At 56.8% G+C, this 18721-nt stretch overlaps 1 protein-coding gene across 1 annotated transcript in view; it reads left to right on the forward strand.

The window, feature by feature from the left end:
* Positions 1 to 237: 237 nt before the first annotated feature.
* LOC119100391 (protein odd-skipped-related 2) overlaps positions 238 to 18721 on the forward strand; it is a 55602-nt gene continuing 37118 nt past the window's right edge. The window contains exon 1 of the mRNA XM_037223490.1: positions 238 to 450. Within this exon, the coding sequence (XP_037079385.1) occupies positions 286 to 450 (165 nt within the window). The 5' untranslated portion in view covers positions 238 to 285. The remainder of the gene's footprint in view (positions 451 to 18721) is intronic.

Below are 18721 nucleotides of genomic sequence, written 5' to 3' on the forward strand. Positions count from 1 at the left end.
GAGAGAGAGAGGAGAGAGAGAGAGAGAGGCGACAGCGGGAGAGCTGGGTGGGGCGGGGGTCAGCAGGTCGCGCGGCGCCCGATGATGAGGCAGCTCGGGCAGCCGCTCCTCGGCGCCCCCTCGGCGGCCGCTGCCGGTGGGCGGGCCCTGCGCGGCAGCCAATCGGCGGCGAGGGGCGGTCCGGCGGCGGCCGGCCGCTGCGCGCCGCGGCCTCCGCCGCGCCACTCGTCGCCGTGCGCCCGCAGCAGCCGCCCGCACGTCGCTCTGCTCCGCCAGCGCCTCGCCATGCACCCGGCCCAGCTTCCCAACTTCTACCTGGCGCCGCAGCTGCTGGCTGCCGCCGCCAAGCCCGAACTGCTGCTGCACCCGTCCCTGCTCAGCTACCTGAGTCACCCGATGTTCCGGCCGGAGCTGCTGGGCCAGAAGCCCAGCCGCCCCAAGAAGCGCTACATCTGCAAGTACTGCCAGCGCGAGTTCAGCAAGAGCTACAACCTGCTGATCCACGAGCGCACGCACACGGACGAGCGGCCGTTCCCGTGTGACGTGTGCGGCAAGGCGTTCCGGCGCCAGGACCACCTGCGCGACCACAAGTACATCCACATGAAGGAGAAGCCGTTCAAGTGCGAGGTCTGCGAGAAGGGCTTCTGCCAGGCGCGCACGCTGGCCGTGCACCGGTCGTCTTGCTCGCAGCAGACGGCGACGGCAGCGGCCGAGCTGCGCACGCTTCAGAACCGTCTCACGCCGCCGGCCGGCCGGCCCGCCACGACCGCCGCCTCCCCCGCCGCCGCCGCGGCCGCCGCCGTGCACCGCTGCTTCTGCGGCGAGCGCTTCGATCGGCTCTCCTCGCTGCGCTTCCACGAGCTGGTGCACTCGCCCCGCGACTCGCTGGGCAGCGAGCGCTCGGCCAGCCCGCCCAAGTCGCCGGCCGACTCGCTGGGTTGGGCCTCGCCGCCGCGCAACTGCTCGTCGCCAGAGCCGGGCGTCGGCAAGCGTACCGGCTTCTCCATCGCCGACATCCTGGCCATGTGAGCGGAGCGCGCCGCGCGACCGCCGCCGTCTTGTCTCAGGTGTCGTCATGTTCATTTGTCCGCCGGCGCGATCGTCAAGCCGCGCGGGCGCCGTGATTGTCATGTTGTGCCATGTCTCGTCCGCGCCGCCCCAGCGCGCTAATTTATTCCGGAGTGCGTTGTAGTAGGCGCCGTTACCATGATGTATGAAGTGTTTAATCTAGCCGCGTGACCGTGTTCAAATACATACTCGGATCGGATGACGCATCGTTTACATGTCGGCGGAAGGGACGGAGCGGCTGTGAGAGAGGGGACGCGAGCGGTCGGCCCCCGATGCCGGGCCGTGATAGCGGCGCGCGCCCGGCCGCCGCCACTAAATCGCCGGCCAGCTCCAGTTTCTGGGTGGTCCGTCAGTAGCTGTCGCCGGGACCCGGCCAGGGACACTTTTCTGTCCCCCATAAAACACGGTCTCACCGTAAAACACGGCAACAGCCCAATAAAACACGGGCGGGCCGCGCGGCGCCAGCCGGCGGTACCGGGACAGCGGCGAGGTGACGGGGCGACAGCCGGCCGAGCCGACATCGGCCGGGTGCCGCGCGACGGCGGACAACGCTGGGGCCGCCGGGCTGGCGGGCGGCGCGGGGCACGGGCGGCGCCGGGAGGCGTGAGATGACTGACGGAAAACACGAGGTGGCGGCGACACAAGACCGTCGACAGACAGTGCCGGACCGCACCCAGTGCGATAAGCGTACGCTACTTCACTTCGCTCGGCGGATGTCGGGGATTCGGACCGGCATCGCAGCTCAGCAAACACAGCTAACTTGAGAACAAAAACACTATTGAAAACAGGAGAGTCTCCACTTCTCTCGGCACGTGTCCAGCTCATATCTCACAAATGATAAGTAATAGAAGACCTCTCAGCGTCGAGGGAGCATCAAACGCTCCGCGACATTGCTGCCCGGGCGTATAGCGCACAGGTGGATATGAAGGCAGGTGGAAATTGAATGGGAGGGAGGGGGCAGGTGGGGCGGGTCCTCACGCCGGGCAGCCGGTAAGCTTCTTTACCGGCCATGAGTCAGCTGACAAGCGTGTCGTTTGTGCGGATCGCGCAGAGGAATTTATACAGCCTCGGTTCGGTCCAGATATTTGTGGACCTCACAGGTAGACGGCGTCAGAAGCCATTTCCAGGGCCGCCGTAATCACCGTCACTTGGTCGGACGTCCGATGACACTGTAAAACCGTCCGACCCAAACAATCACCGAACAGCGGCAGTGGGAGTCGACGTTGTCTCAAAGGATGCGGACGTAAACTAAACAGCGGGGAAAACGGGGCCCGAGGAATGTTACAGCAAGGCCGAAATCAGGCTGGAGGACAGTACCGATTCCAGAGCTGTCTTCAAAGAGATCATTAGCGAGGAGCTCAAAACCTGCTAACCACACCTGGACGTCGGAGGGAGAGTGAGAGCGCTCCAGCATCCAATGACTCAGCATGTCATCAGCTGAGTTTAATAGCAAACCACCTGGGCTCCGATCACCGATAACGTCAGCGGTAAGTGATGGAGGAGCCGTCTGCAATGACTCTCCGGCGTCTCCGTCCGTGGCCGGGGAGCATACTGCCGACGGCCTATCCCACCTCAGCTCGTCCCAGGCTCAGCTCAGCACAGCGCGTCCAGCTCAGCTCGGTCCAGTGAGGCCCAGCCCAGCACAGCTCAGCTCAGCTCAGCTTAATGGGGTTAAACACAGCTGGGCACGGCTTCACCATTATCGTCTGTGGCCAGTGGCTATTTCCCGAGGATATCACCGCGTCTGGTGGCCGGTGTCGGAGGATCGTTATAGCGTTCGTCTCTTTTCTTTACGGCACAGGCTCGCCGTCGAAGTTGTTTGGTCTTCGATAAACAGTGAGGCGCAGAACAGTAACCTGTCGTGGCAAGAATGCTGCTAAGACGCACCCTGTTTTCGCCCCTTGAGTCTGGTCATTGGAGTGGTGGATCCTCGCTTCCTCCATAAAGGCAGCCCACTTGCGTCTGACGGAAAGGCGTGTTGGATGCTGACCGACAGCAGCTACCGAAAGCAGTGATAATCTCGGTGAGAAACAGTTTGATGTTTTACCACACCTGTCTATATGCAGCGATCTCTTCGAAAAAAAAAACAATGTGCGTGACACCAGCCTGGCTGTAATCGCCATGGCTGTGCTCAAGCCTGTTGCAGCGAGCAGGTAGCTTGCTGTACAACAAGAACGTGTCTGCGTCCTATCACTGTCAACACGTCATCGCCTGATTTGCGACTGCACTTTGCAGTCGGCTCTGCTGCATTGCACGTCTTAAAAGGATTGCTTTGATGATCGTATTGTATATGCCCCATGGCCAATAAAGGTGTTGAATGATAAAGTTGTCCGACCCCCACGCCCATAGTCACAACAGATGACGTAAATTTGAAGGCAGAAGGGCACGTCGAAAGCTGCTTACGTTCGTCAATCCTGAAGCGTTTCACGCCTGCCGTAACGAAATGGTCCGCATCTGAGCCATAAACAGGCAGGGATGGGATGTGACTGGCTTGCACCAAAGATGTTCTGCCATTCGCCGGCGCCCAAAATGCTAAAATTGTCACATTTTAATCAAGAATAAAAAGCGGGTCAGCCCCGAAGCCTTCCATCGCGCGTGACCCACGCGTCGCACGCTACATCCCTGCTCGCCAATCACGTCCCGCCTCCCGAATATCCTGCAACCAATAGCGCCACTGTGCTGCGCGCGATCTCCGTCGGCCAATGACATGCTCGATCGAAGCAACGCGCCGCAAATCCGTTACGATATGTGACTGTGAGTGACGGTTCGCCGCTTCCGTGTGTCAGCACGTCCGCTGATGTCATGCATAATGATAACAAGCACACGGCCGGAACGAAATGGAACCCGGCCGTTGGAACGTTCAAGCCCAAGAATAGACTGCTGCAGTCTATATTAGGAACGTCGTTATGTAGATCTCTCTGTGCGCTTCGCCGGGGCTATCTCGACCGAAAACGTCCCATGAAGAAGCGCAATCCTCTTTAAAGGGACTCTGAAAGGGACCCGGCCATTACACATTCAAATGCCGCTGAAAATATGATTTTTTTCAGAAAAGTTGCAGGATCTCCTGATTCTTGTGTTGTCTCATCGGACATCGTTTGCTTGCAGACGGCTGTGAAGTGCCTGCGCTGCGAACGGCACTTTGGACGATAGTGCACCAGTGGTGACCAGTATAGTTCACCAGCGGTGACCAGTATAGTGCACCAGTGGTGACGGGCTCGCTGCCCTTCACTCGTTGGGTTAAGGCTCAGCGGATGCTTTCTGAAATCACAATGTTGCCCTCGTTCAGTGAATCAAATATACGGAAAAGTGTTGCTGGGGTAAATCTCTGAAACGCTTTCGAGCTTGCGTGCAGCGGTCGCACACTGAGCCAAATTGGTGGAGTGGACTAGCCGCCCTGTCAGGTCCCTTTAAATGCGAATTTCAGTTGCGTGAGACGAACTTAAGTATTTAGATTTCATGATGATGTGACCAATGAGCATTTCTGTGTCCTACTATCCCCTGCCAACTTGTAAGGTTCAGCTGGTGGAGTAAGACACTGATAAGTATGCATATCTAAACCGCTGCTTATTTGGTAGACAATAATTTACGTCGCCTGAGAGTCGCACCCGCCGCCGCCGCCGCCGCCGCTGCCGCCGCAGCCGCCGCAGCCGCACCCGTGGAGCCAATCCCTGACGCGCTTTCGAAATGCGTTAAAGGGTCGCACACCGGGTCAGATTGGGGCAGTGGAGTAGCCGGCCCCACCAAATCCATCTAAATGCGTATTTCAGTTGCGTGTGGCAAGCTTGGCTTTTTGGAGCTCATGACATTGTTGTGGCCAGTGAACATTTTTGTTTTACCCCCTAGCAATTTGCTAGCTTCCGATGGTGGAGTAAGACGCTGATGAGTGTGTGCATAAAGAGCTACCCAAGCTCTTTACGTAGTGAAGGAATAATCTACATCGTTTGACACATCGAAATGACTTAGATGTGCGACCGGTTTGACTCCTTGGGACCGCTATCCCGCGGCCGCCCGCCACCGCCGCTCTCGCCGAGCGCGCCGCGGCCGGCGGTACCCCACGCAGCGGCCGCGGGCGGCCGTGGTCAGCGGCCGGGCCGCCCCCAGCCGGGCGTCGCCGGGCGGCAGCGGTGCCGTACCGGGCCCGTCGGCGCGCCTCTCCTCCCCCGGCGTCCAAGCTGAACTGAATCATATGACGCCCGGCGGGCGATCCGCATTCCAGCCGACAGGAAATGCAGAGAGCGACGCGTCGCACCCGCCGCCGCCGGCGGCCGGCCGGCGAGGCGGCGCCCGGGCCCGCCGCCGCCTCCGGCTGTCATCAGTGATTTCACCGGCTCCTTACCCGTCCGCGGCGGCATTACATGCAAGCATGCAAGCGCGGGCGGTGCGGAGCGGCGGCGCGCGCCGGCCTCCGCCGCGCCTGCCGTCTGGCGGCGGCCGCGCCCGCCGCCCGCTGCCGTCCGGCTGCCTGGAATGCTACCATGCAGCGCTGCTGCTGCCGTGAGACGCAGCTGAGCGGACCGGTCCGGTGCTGCGCAGCCACTCGCTGCTCTGGCAGCGCGCCCCGCGGCTCCGCAGCTGCCGGGCTGGCGCCTGGGCGGCCGGCTGCCCAGAGCCGGCAGGCCGGTTACAGCTGCCGTGATGGCCGCGTTGTGCGATAAACGCCACCGTTTGGGAGCAGGGAGCCTGTCATTTGCGGCTTTCGGCGCGGATGCTGCCGGCGCCTCGTGATCTACTGCTTGCACAATGCGCAGTGCGCTGTTAGTGGGCCAATGCCTGGCGGGGCGGGCTTTACTGGCGACAAGCTGCGTCGAAGCAAAAAATCGTGCCTGAAACGGAGCCTTAATCGGCGGAGAAACGGATGCAGGGCACAGTGATAAGTGATCTACGATTTTAACTGGGACTTTAGCCCCAAAAACAGACGATTCGATCAGGCGATATGCAGGGTAGTAGTTGCGTTTCATCTCATTCATAAACTGGAAAAAACCCGAGTGTGCTGACGTCCGTTTCTCACGGAACGTCCGAACGGCTGGGAAGATCTACCCGCAGAGATCGGATGGCAATCCTTTCATTGATGTTCCTGGGGACGAGGGCACCCTGCGTCCCGTCTGCATTCCTCCGAGCCGAGCCAGTTCGGTAGCGGCAGCTGGTCTGAGGCCTCGTCCCGTCTGGGGAGGCCCCCGAGCCGAAGCCAGTCCGGCGGCGGCAGCTGGTCTGAGGGCCTCGTCCCGTCTGGAGCCCCGAAGCCCCGAGCCGAGCCAGCAGTCCGGCGGCGGCAGCTGGTCTGAGGCCTCGTCCCGTCTGGAGCCCCCGAGCCGAGCCAGTCCGGCGGCGGCAGCTGCGCTGAGGCCTCGTCTCGCCGAGGGTCGCCCGGTACGTTGCAGCCGTGGCAGCCGGCTTTGTTCCACCTGGCGCCGCTCGACCGGGGCCGATGCAGCGGTTGGTGGGTGGCGTCCGTCCAGAGCCTCCCGGCCGGCGCCGGTGCAGCGGCGGCAGGCCGGTCTGGCACGCGACGCCGCCGGCCTCAGATGCCGCGGATCCGCCCCCGGTCTCGGCCGATAAAACAGATAGTGCCGGCCGACACAGCGGCTCGGCCGCGCGCCGCCGCCGCCGCCCTTCGCCGCGCGCCTAATTGCTGTTTGCTCACGTGTGTGGGTGTTGCAGGCAGTCATCGATCAGGGGCGCGCGCGCGGCACGGGGACCGCACGCGCGGGCGTGCCGCGCCGGCCGGGCGGGTCGGCCGGCCAAAACAGAGCGGCTGTTGACCCGGCGGCCGGGCACGGCAGACGGCCTGCTCAGCCAAGAGCCCGAGGGGCGGGGCGGGCCGGTGGCGCCGGCACCCGGAGGACTGCACTGGACGCCGCGCCGAGCATTCAGCGAAGCTGATCCGACTGCCAACCCGGGCAGACTGGGCAGACTGGCGTCCTCTGTCTGTCGAGGCAGGCTGACCGGCAGACGATAGACGACAGACGCCAGCCTAACTGACAGACGTCGGTCGGCCAGACAGGCTGGCTGCCGACACAGCGGACCACTACGCCCTCACGCTTCGAAACCTGCAGTTCCCGGTTAATGAGCCGTGTCCGCCCCATGCTGTACGGCCGCCAGCGCCGAGCGCTGTGCGCCGGTCACAGGCGCCGCGGACCGGCGCGCTGTGCGGGATGACCGCCGGTCCGGAATGTGCCATCGGCCGGCGCCGCTACAGTGCACCATTGTGCCGGGATATGCTTCCTCGCCGTGGTATTCATCACCCTCTCTGAAAGCCATTTTGTCGTGCTCGATATGTGTTCTTCTAGTTCCATCCTTTGGGAGTGGGTCGCACCTCTTCGTGACATTGTGGGAACCATATTACTTTCCACTCGGGCCGCAGGAAAAATAGTGCTGACTTGATGCGGTCCTTTGTGTCCACTTTGTCCGCGTCGGTCACGGCCGGTGGACATTATCGCCCGCATTCTGGCGGCCACAGACTTCTGTAAGTGTGAACGGCGAAATATGTGTACGCTGAAAACAGGTGGGCGGCGGGCGGTCGTATTTTTCAGCGGCGCCAAATCGGCTACCTTATGACTCTCCGCACCGACAATGCTCCCAAATCACAGGACAACACCGTGGAAATGACCGTGTCCGGACGGGGGGTGGCGGCGGGTGGGAGCAGGGGGCGGGGAGCGGCAGGGAACCGGTGGAGTCAGCCGGCCTATCCAGTTCAAGCGTGGCGATAACGCGTCATTGTCCACCTGAACGGTCGCTGCTGAATGGGGCGAGCGGTCGCACAGAATGCTCCGCGTGTTTCAGTGTGTGCCGTCGCTGGTAGGGCCGTTGGCTCGCTCCGCCATCCAGTACGAACTCGTGTTATGGAGTGATGTGTCGTCTACCCCTGCAAGGGGCCAATTAGCTGAAATGGAGGATGCCTGTTGACATGCTGACGAGTCAATTTGATGGCTTGCAGCGGCGGCGCGCGACACTTTGGCGAACCACTGCTGCTGCTGAGTGTGTGTGTGACGCTTGATTATAATGTCAACCGACCATACCCGTGGTTCAGCCCGCCAACCGTGTAAACATCGCCGAGACACGGGAGACATGCGGCGTCCCTGCGCTAAAACATAGCCCCATACGACATTAATTTGTCATAAATACGCGGCTAGTGCTCGTTTTAATTACAAATCTGGCGCGGCGCCTGGGGTGCCGAGAACGTGTATCATATTTCGCCGGCTGCAAGCACAAAAACCGGGCACACCCGAAACAGGCGGCCGAAAACCAAAACAGAGGTCCAACACTGCAAATAAACACACCGGGAGCGGTCCCTTGCTGCTTTATATCACGCCGATCCACGGAAGTGGATGTTTAGACTGTCGTGGGCGCTTACCGTGTCCTCCGGCCGCGAAACCTTCTGGATCGCCAGCCTTGTCCGGCTCAACAGGCTGGCTACTCTAAACAACTTAAAAACAGCTTGCACCCAATTACACTCCCCCTTCAGAACAGCACAGTAGGCGGAATGTGGCCACAACATTGCATCAGCAAACCGTGTAGGTGAATCGCGGTGCTCTAATGAACCACGCAACTTACACCCAATCTACTCCGTCTTCACAGTTCTGCCCAGTTCTGCCCTCCACCCAGCAGGCTACTCTGTTCGTGGCCCTCCTCCCAGATTAGGGATGTATGCGTAGGTAAAAAGCACAGCCCGTGCAGAGACCTTTACGGATCCAAAATGTACAGGATGGGCGGTGCACTAACTGCTAATTTACTGTAAGGGGCTGGGCTACAAATAAGTTTTCTTTTGTGTTTTTCCTAAAACATGCACAACATTTTGGTATTGAAATGCCCTCCCCCCTAAAAACTTCCGACCATCTAATTTTTCCCTTTTGCACTTTGCTTTCTTCACAACCTCTATGGACTAAAACCCTGCCACAACCAAGGAACCGCCTCTGGACTCGTCTCCCTAAGTCCCTGCTAGGGCCACCACTTTGCAGTTTTGTTACAGCGTGGTGGACAACTCCTGTCGAGAAGTAGATATGACGTCGACCAAGAAAATGTGACACAACCTTGGACCCATCCAGAAATGTACTTAGTAGATCCGATCCCTTCAATCCGTCCCGAGTCCCAGCATCATCCCCTGGGTCTTTAGGCGTGTGTGCTTCAATCTTTCAGGAGTGGATCCCCACCCCCGGAAAACCGGCCTTTTGCAATGTGCTTCTGTAGCGCCGCGTTGGCAACTCTGTTGATTTAATAACGTCGAGCCTTTTTAATTGTGTGCCTTTCTATTACGCTAGGTTTTCGATACCACCAGCTGTTTCAACCACCAAATGCTTCTGACCTTTTTATTTGTATTTGCCAAATATAAACCACTTTTTACAGTCCTTCTACCTTACTCTAATCCGTTTGACTCTGGGCTCTTACTTTTTATAGCGTTTGCGATAAGATGCGATCTTTGTCAGCATTTCTTTATCAGCCATTGTACATTTATCAACATGTTTCGTTTCTAATCTTGGCATGCAGTCTCCATTCAGTCTCCTTAAGAGTTGTCCGTGGCGTTATTGCTGTCTTCTTGCGATACAGTCCCATAGGTCATCATCATCATCTCATTAAAACATTGGATTGGGTATAATAAAATGGGCTGCATCAACCGACTGCTTGGAATCGACAAAGGGTGCTGAATGTGGAAATGGCGGATATGCTGGACACGCCCAAACCGTGGAAGGTGTCCTCAGTTCATTACACGGTACATAAGCGCAAACACTTTAAAGTCCTATGAGGGTAGAGGCATGATTTACATGACACTACCATAATGGTTCGACATGTTCAACCTTCCCCACAGACGGCGAATGCGTTGCAATAGCCGCAAGGCCATAACCCAGATTCAAGAGAGATATTCAAGCTCTTTTATGGTATTGCTGTCCTAAGAAAACACATTATGGCACAATACAGAAGAAAAACTACATGGCAGCTTTGAAATGGTTCTCACTTACTTTTTCTCACGGTTCATGTTTTTCGTTTCTAGGACGCCCAATACCTTGCCATTTGTGTGATACCACATGCAAGGATGGCAGTACAATGTGTGTGTAGGAGTGCAAGGTCGGTACCACTAAATTCGCATTATTCACTTAAAGCATTGTCACAAAATCGGCAAGTCATTGCTAAACGTTAAAGCGAATTTCGACGGAAACAAAAACTGATAAAAACACGCATAAAACAGCCGTGGACGTGGCCTGATGACTGCAACTTCCGGATCAATATCGAATAACTAACTGACGTCCTATGTCAAACTGGAATCATTCACACATACTTATCTACAGGTGACGGGTACTGATCGAAATTTCGGGATCGGAAGAGATGACAAAAAGAAACAAAATACAATTCTACGAGACTTATACGTTGAAAATAAATGGCAGCCATAGTAGATGTCAAAGGTATAGTAGGTTTGTAAGATCTCGTTGTAGATCTCGTGGATGTCGGGGATCTCGTCTCTCGTCAGTCGACAGATCTTAATTGTATATTATTGTATGTATGAAGAATCACAGTCATAAATAGACAGAACTACGCATTCCCATTCTAAGAATTTCGACAGCTGTGGTGCATAACAACTGTCAATAACCAATAACAGAATCAGAAGAACCAAAGCTTTACGGACTCCATTCCTTCGTTAGCAAAGCTGGGACAATGGAAGTCAGCCCACCCCCCGGCCATTTCATTATTCTTTGACGTTGATTCTGAGCAAAGGTTTGTGCATAAAAGTTAACAGAAAAATCAGTGTATGTAATAAATATATATATATATATATATATATATATATATATATATATATATACATGCCGAAATAAGAATTTCCTAACTTTCCTCACACCGTACAAAGGCACTTAAAGTTGAAGGTCCTGTAAGTTTTGGCACATTCCTGTGATTCCGCATGTGGTGACATAGTTTGGCGTACCCTGGCACTGGACATACCGTTCATCTCGTAATTGGATCTTTTCCAATGCAGTTGTTGCCGGAAGGTTTAACAGCCCCTTGACGTTGCATCTTACATTTTTTTTAGAAATAAACCAAACAACCTTAACGGCAAGTCAGTTTGTTCATAACCGTAGCAGGCGCGCAGCCAAACATTCTTCGGGGAGAGCACAGTGTCCTGACATCCCTCTGACTTCCTCCCTGACGTCCCACTGACGTCATCCCATCAGCCAGACGATTACGACAAAGACAGGAACTGAGTCTTTTAGTGGTCATGTTGAGCATGACACTTTAACGAGGGCTGCTGTCGGCGAAAACAGTGGCTCGATTGGACGTTATACAAATTTCCAAGATTCAGTCCTAAAACGGCGTCAAAAACCAGCGCCAAACCAGGGTGAGCCTTTGCCCGAGGGCATTTTTCCTTTTGCAGTGCCAAAAAGTTCAGTTGGGCACCAAAACTTTACCTAAAGCTAAGATGCAGTTCTTCTGTTTTTTTAAGGTGTTGAAACTTAGGGCTGACGAGAACTTATTCTGCTTGCTAGAACTTTAGCCGGGAAAAAATCCGTCAAGTACGATGGCCCACAATCCGCCAGCAGACGCATGCTCCTGCCGGGCGAGATGTAGCGGTTTGGTGGTTTAAAGGTGCCATATTAATGGCACATGTAAACAAAAAAAACAACATACTCCGGCGACACGTCAGGACCAGTTATGTTCAATACTAGCTCTGGGGAGTGCCACTGCAGCACGGTCAAGATGTAATAGGCAAATACATTTTAACTATTCCCGAGTCTAAATCACGCAGTCAAAGCTTTGTCACAGCCTTGTACTATTATTTGCTTTCTGGCCCCAGAGTTAAGCCCTAGTCCGTGACAGTTGACGACGGCAGAATCTGCTTAGGGCCGTCGTCAGCTGTTCCGGACCAGAGATGCCACTTTTGAGCTCTTTTAGCCCGTACATTGCGGCTTTGCGAGCGTAAAAGTATCTCCCCATCTGGTATGAGTGACGTAAGCATAACTGACCGTTTGAATTGGCACAACGGATGGCGTGAGGCATTTGCTGAGAAGCACATTGTTGGAAGTTTGAGCCAGTGCGTCACTTTAGGCCATGTGTTAGTCCGTTTACGAGAATCAAAGGGCGCTTTGAAAGAGCCACTGTGCAGAACACCATGGTAAGGAATAACAACTTTTGCAAGACATTTTGCTAAATTCGCGTGATAATATTCTCATACCAGTTAGATTTACCACTTATATGCGTGATACCAGCTAGAAGCACCACTTATATATGTATATATTTTAGATATAATGTTCCCTGCAAACAGTGCTCCAAGCCTTCGTATCGCATAAGCATTTTTAATCTTCATTGCATTGCAAAAAAAAAACATAACAGACATGAAGAAAGTAGCACAAACTAAAAACACTACTTTCATTGTGGTGAACGGGGAGTTCAATGCTGTTTCTCCCGCCGGAGCGGCTATTTTAAACAGAAATTCTGAACTGCTTAAAAGGATTTCGAGAAAACTAGCATTGCCCACTAAATAGGACACATTTGACCTACTAAAAACTGCAAGAAACAAAAAGGTGGCATGCTAGATATGAAACATCGCGTCTCTGGTGCTGACTGGCCACTGCGGGAGCACCCCCCCCCCCCCCCCCTCTCCCCCTCCTTCCTCAGCGCATTGACTGCTCTCTGCGGGGGAGGGAGCCGGTTCCCACAGCGTGCCAGCTGTAACCACTGCAGGGGGGGGGGGGGGGTCTGGCAATTCCGGCGTATGGCTCCGCGAGGCCTCTCTGCCAGGTAACTACAGTTCATTACGCAGGCAAACAAACATACTGAAGGTCACTGCTTGCTGCCTCCGACTGTGCGATGCATATTTTTCCACGCCCACCCCACTTGGGAACGCCCGCATGAATAATTATGTTTATGGTTAACAATGATGTGGACAGAATTGAGTTAAAAAGGGATCAGAGCCTTTTTTACATTTTGCACGTAAAACATCGCACGACGGTCTGCCAGACTACTGGGTTGAACTGCCCAACTATCCAACACGGCCTGTGGTTCAAGGTAGCTGCTCAGTGCAAAGCAGAAATACTCGGGCGACCGTTTCGTTTTTGAGCCAGTAGTTGATGGAGTATCATTGTTAAACAGTTATTGGTCGAAATGGTAATCCTGCTCTCATGGTCTGGAAGGATATGCGTACATTGACGTCGATTGGTTTCAGTTACCGCTATCGCGTGCAGGCACTAGAACTACGCTGGTCATTTACGTCTTGTTTGTGCGGTTGCGACGGCTAAAAGTCGTCCATGCAAATTCAATGGACGAGATGTCTCCTTCCACTTGCTGTCAGCAAGCCTTGACCTTATCGCTCGAAGTGGTAACGACTGAAAATTGTCGTTACCAGTGACGTCAGAGAGAGATTTCTCCGCTGCTTGATAGCTTGGCACCGCGGCCAGTATCGTCTGCTGCCCCACAGCAAGGCGGCAAGAGCTGTTTCTCAACAGCAGAGCTGCGTCTCGAAGTTGTGGCGCCACATGAGTGGTTATAGCCGACCAGTAAGGCAGACGGCCCGGCGTGGAGCTGTTCTTCTCGCATGGTCTGAGTAGATGAGTTACCTTGTGCTTTATCTCACTTAGGTGAGAACATGAGAGAGGACGACGTTAGCGAAATGTCTCGAACTGGTGATTATCAATGAAATGGTTAAAAACCATTTTTAGAAGAAGCGTTTGATGAATAACTTACAAGGTTCGGGCCGACATAAACGATTTCCTAATGTGACTTTTCCAGGACATGTGGCGCACGCACCCCGTTGCAACGCTACACAAAACAGCAGTTTTCAACCACAGCAAATTCAAACAACTGAATATTGCAACTCCTGTGTTTTGTTTTCGCCCGTAACGCCTTGGACTAAAGCGCTGCCATATGAGCTCTGTGCGCTCTGCGCTGGCATATGAGCTGGCATCCCGTACCCAGACTGCATAATCCCCGCCCTGATGCTAAAGCACTTCATATTCATCGCATCGTTCCGAGGAGACTCTTGGTGAACAGAAATACATCAAATTACCTGCTTCTGTCCGTCCCGGTGGCTCAGTTGGTTAGAGCACCTGTCTCCCGATTCACCCACCCGCGGCGGGGTGAGTTCGAGTCGCTTTAGGCGCTCGCTGTTTGTCCTTGACAGATATGGCCCGCGGTCTGTGGCAGCGGCCGCGATGAAGTTCAAATGACGTCAGAGGGCAGGACGGACCGTGCCAACCATTGCGCCACGTTGAGCTTTCGTCACCAAAGTCTGCTGTTGACATGGAATTGCGCGATCGGATGGTTGGGGTTAGGGCTTACACAACGAGCATTACTTAGCGTAAGCTCTGATCCCAGAAATCTTTCCATTCAAAGGGTTCGGATTAGGTCTTTAGAAAATTAATGAGCAGTGCGCACTGCGACTTTTCGCGTCTCTGAGCTCAAACTTCTTTGTTATGCCGATTTCTTCAGCAAACAATGTTGCCTTGCATGAAATACTTATTGATGGCACACTCTTCCTACCATTCTGTCGAATGCATTTTACATACCTACAGCGGCACAGATACATTCGTGAATCGCATACACTTTCCCGGTTGCCATGGGAAGACCACGGATTTTTATCAGATTCAAGTTCCCAAATATTTCCACGCTTCGCAGCATGACGAGTTACCGCGCTTTGGCAAAAACCGGCGTCGGGTTAATTCATAAGTGAGGATGCTGGTCGGCTTATGTATAGCGCCCATATCTGCGCACAGTGGGAGCCACAGCGCCAGTCCGTCGCAAAAAGTACAAATAAAATGGCAATAATGGTGATGGGTCGGCCATAAAAACCGTGATGTATCGAATATTACACCTATCGATCTGAAATATGCCAAAGAGGATGGTAAGATAATCGCATAGGAACGTTATGAAGCATACCGATCGCGCTCACCGCGGCTACACGGAGCCACTTTGGTGGATACTAAGCTTTAGTGCCATGAATATATACACAGTCCGTTTTCCTCATCGCAGAACGTGGGGTACGTACTCCACAAGTTTATCAGCACGCGGCTTCTGGCAACAATTCAGCAGCCGAGGTGCATCAGGAACTTCAGGTCCCATATCAACCGGGTATCATTCGACAAATAAACGGGTAGCGCTCAAGCAACAGCATCTGATGCGCTGCAGGGGCGCCGGCATATCACGAACATCCAATCACATCGCAGCCGCGCGCGAACGTTTAGCTGCATCCCCCTCCCCCCTCCCTCTCCTCTCAGCCAGCTGTGGCCGAGACCGCCGCGCGGCCGTGCCCTCAGCCGCGGTTTAAACCGCCGCAGAGGACCGCCGCGCGGCCGCGCCCACAGCCGCGGTTTAAACCGCCGCGGAGAACCACAGCGCGGCCGCGCCCCCAGCCGCGGTTTAAACCGCTGCAGAGGACCGCCCCGCGGCCGCGCCCCCAGCCGCGGTTTAAACCGCTGCAGCGCACCCGGCAGCAGGCGGCAGTGCAGCCCGGCTGAGCAGCGCTCCCAGACCGCAGACGGGCATTCCGCGCGGCCGCAATTATCGACTGCTGCCGGGGTCAGGCGAGGGGAGGAGGGGAGCCGGCCGGCCGCGGGGGCGCAGCGGGAGGCGCTGGCCGGTACCTGACGACCCTGGCCGGGCCGGCCGCGCAAACACCGCACCCCGGCCCTCAGCTGCTCCCTATACGGCAGCCGCGCCGCAGGTCGCCGGTCGTATTTGCAGGGCAACCCGTCATAGCCTGCTGAACGTCCGGACAGGCTCGTAAAGCCGGGACCGCGGACCCGCGGCCGGTGACGTGCGCTGTAATTGACGGCTGATCTACGTGGCGACAGGAGCCGCTGACTGAATCCTCAAGGACTCACGCCGCGACACGGACTGCATGGACAGTGGGGCGGCCTGCCGCCCCGCCACTCACGCCACGACACGGATTGCATGGACAGTGGGGCAGCCTGCCACCCCGCCACTCACGCCTCGACACGGACTGCATGGACAGTGGGGCAGCCCGCTGCTCCGCCACTCACGCCACGACACGGACTGCATGGACAGTGGGGCAGCCTACCGCCCCGCCACTCACGCCAGGACACGGGCTGCGTGGACGGTGGGGTAGCCTGCCGCCCCGCCACTCACGCCTCGACACGGACTGCATGGACAGTGGGGCAGCCTGCCGCTGCGACAGTCGGCTGCGGCTCGTCGGGCGGCGCCGCGACCCGCCACGGCCACCCGATACAGAGCGTAAGCGCGTGAGCGGCGGCCGCACGGGCTTTGATAAGACGAGAGCAGCTGGCTTGTGACGAACGTGTTGGACGAGCGCCATAACGGGTGGGCTGGCCGTCGGCCGTGGCAGGGCTATGACGTCATCGCAATGAGCGCCGCTGGTTTGTCCAGGTCCCGGGGACTCGCTCAAGGGCTCAGCTAGTTCGGTTCCTCGTCTATGTACTTATCGTAATCGTAAGCTCACTTCCAAGGTCGCATTCGTTATTGCCCCTGTACCTGCAGCACTGTTCTTTGCCTTGCGGCAGGCTGCACAATGGACACGCACTCTGAGCAAAGTAAAAGTAAAGCGCAAACATTAGCGCGATGTCTCAGCTGTTTGGCGCCTCTGCTTACTGAGGAAAAGGTAGTTGTCACTCACGGCAGGGTATATTCCATCAATATAGAGGGGATACAGAGCCGTAGTGGCACCAGATAGACAACATGAAACGGGTCGAACGCTGCACTGTGGACACGCAGCACTTTGCAGGCTAAGGAGCATGTACTGTATCGGGAATGGTCATGTCGCCCTATGTTCAGAACGAAAGGAGAAGCGAGCTTTAGACTCCTTCCTGAAGCGAACCACGTGGAGGAATTTGCGTGTGACGTACACTGAGATGTCAATCATCGGTGGTTTGTCCGCACGACCACAATGTGAACAAGTCTATCTAAATTTGACAGCAATGACTCGAACGTTATTCTGTATGGCACAGAAGCGCTGGTAATCATCAGTTTAACAATTTGCCTTCTGCATAATTCAAAATGTTAACAAACATTAGAAGGCGTACAGATACAAAGCCTGCAACAATGTACGCGATCAATGAGCTCTGACGAAGATAACAGACTTTGGTTATAACTACGAGTTGGTTAAGGATGGTTTTAGTTTGAGCATCATACATACATCACTTAGATTTAGCACCATGCACAAATTCCAAGACTATGACAGACCAAACAAGCAAAAGAACTGTTCGATGACGAAAAAAGAGCCCGCAAGTGCTGACGACCACCGAACAGCGAGGGAAAGAAGTTCACCTATCAATTCATTGCCACTGAGTTCCCAATTACCATTGCCCATTCGTGTGTGGGAGTTGGGTGCACCTGTCCTCCAGCTGGGGCCAGCACTGGCTGGTCACCAGCGGTGCTGAGCCGGTTGGCGCCGGCGGGCACGCCACATTCGCCACGCCCAGCGGCGGCCGACCCACGCGGTCAGCCCGGCGGCGGCGGCGGCGGCGGCTCGTCCCGTCCCAGCCGCCGCCACCCTACATCACCAGCCGGCACCTCCCACTGCGCCGGCTCTTCATTATTCATAAAATTCGCCCAGATCCGAGCTGTCGGTCGGCCTGTTCCCACGCGCCGGGTATGCGGATCTAGCGGCCGGCGGCGCTGTCGCTCTGGCGGCCGGCGAGCGCGCCGCCGGCGCCGCCGCGCACCGTAATCTGGGCGGGGACGCGGCTGCGGCGCCGCGCACCGTGTAAAAACCAATGTTTACCAATTAATAGCGCGGCCGGGGCGACAGAGGACAGCCGGCGGCGGCGACCCCGGCGGGCCCCCGGGCGGGGCGGCGCCGGCGGCCGAGGCGGGGGCGGGGCGGGACGCGGGAGCGCCGCCACCGCCGTCGCCGCCGCCGCCGCCGCACGCTGCCGGGACAGACACGCGTGAGGATGGAGAGGTGAGAAGCAGGTGTCGGTTGTTGCGATCCCCACAGCGAGCGCCAGTGTCACTTTGGCTACACGCAGGCGTTTGACAGCGAGGGCGTCATCAGAACGCGGGAGAGCGAAGGACAGATCAAAAGCAGGCGACAGAGACACGTGTGACGTCTGCTGCGGACCGACGCACTCGTCAGCGGCTGGCCGCAGCACTGGCCTGCGTCAGCAGGCCGGGCCGGCCGTAGCGGTACCGTACCGGCCTGCGCTAGCGGCCGGGCCGGACGCGGCGGTAACGACCTGAGTCAGCTCGCCAGGCCGGACTCAGCGGCACCGTACCGGTCTGCGTCAGCAGGCCAGGCCGGACGCAGCAGCGCCGACCTCCGTCAGCGGGTCGCGCCGGACGCAGCGGTACCGTACCGGCCCGCGCTAGCGAGCCGGGCCGGACGCGGCGGTAACGACTTGAGTCAGCGGGCCGGGCCGAACGCGGCAGTACCGACCTGCGTCATCGGGCCAGGCCGGACTCAGCGGTATCGTACCGGTCTGCGTCAGCGGGCCGGGCCGAACGCAGCGGTGCTGTCCTGCGTCAGTGGGCCGGGCCGGTCACGGCGGTACCGGCCTGCGTCAGCGGGCCGGGCCGGACGCGGCGTTGGCAGACGAGCCGCCACCCGCGGGTTCCTCAGCGCCCGTCGGCCTGTTGCCCGCGCGCCTGTCCATCTGGCTCGACTCAGGAAGCCGCCGGCCGGCGCCGAACTAGGCCAGCCTGGTGTGCCCGCTGTCCGCCGCCTGATGGCCACTTTGTCGGCAGCTCGGCTCTGTTTACA

The sequence above is a fragment of the Pollicipes pollicipes genome, unplaced genomic scaffold (genome assembly GCF_011947565.3).
Source record: "Pollicipes pollicipes isolate AB1234 unplaced genomic scaffold, Ppol_2.1 Scaffold_4881;HRSCAF=5763_pilon_pilon_pilon, whole genome shotgun sequence".
NCBI lineage: Eukaryota > Metazoa > Arthropoda > Thecostraca > Pollicipedomorpha > Pollicipedidae > Pollicipes > Pollicipes pollicipes.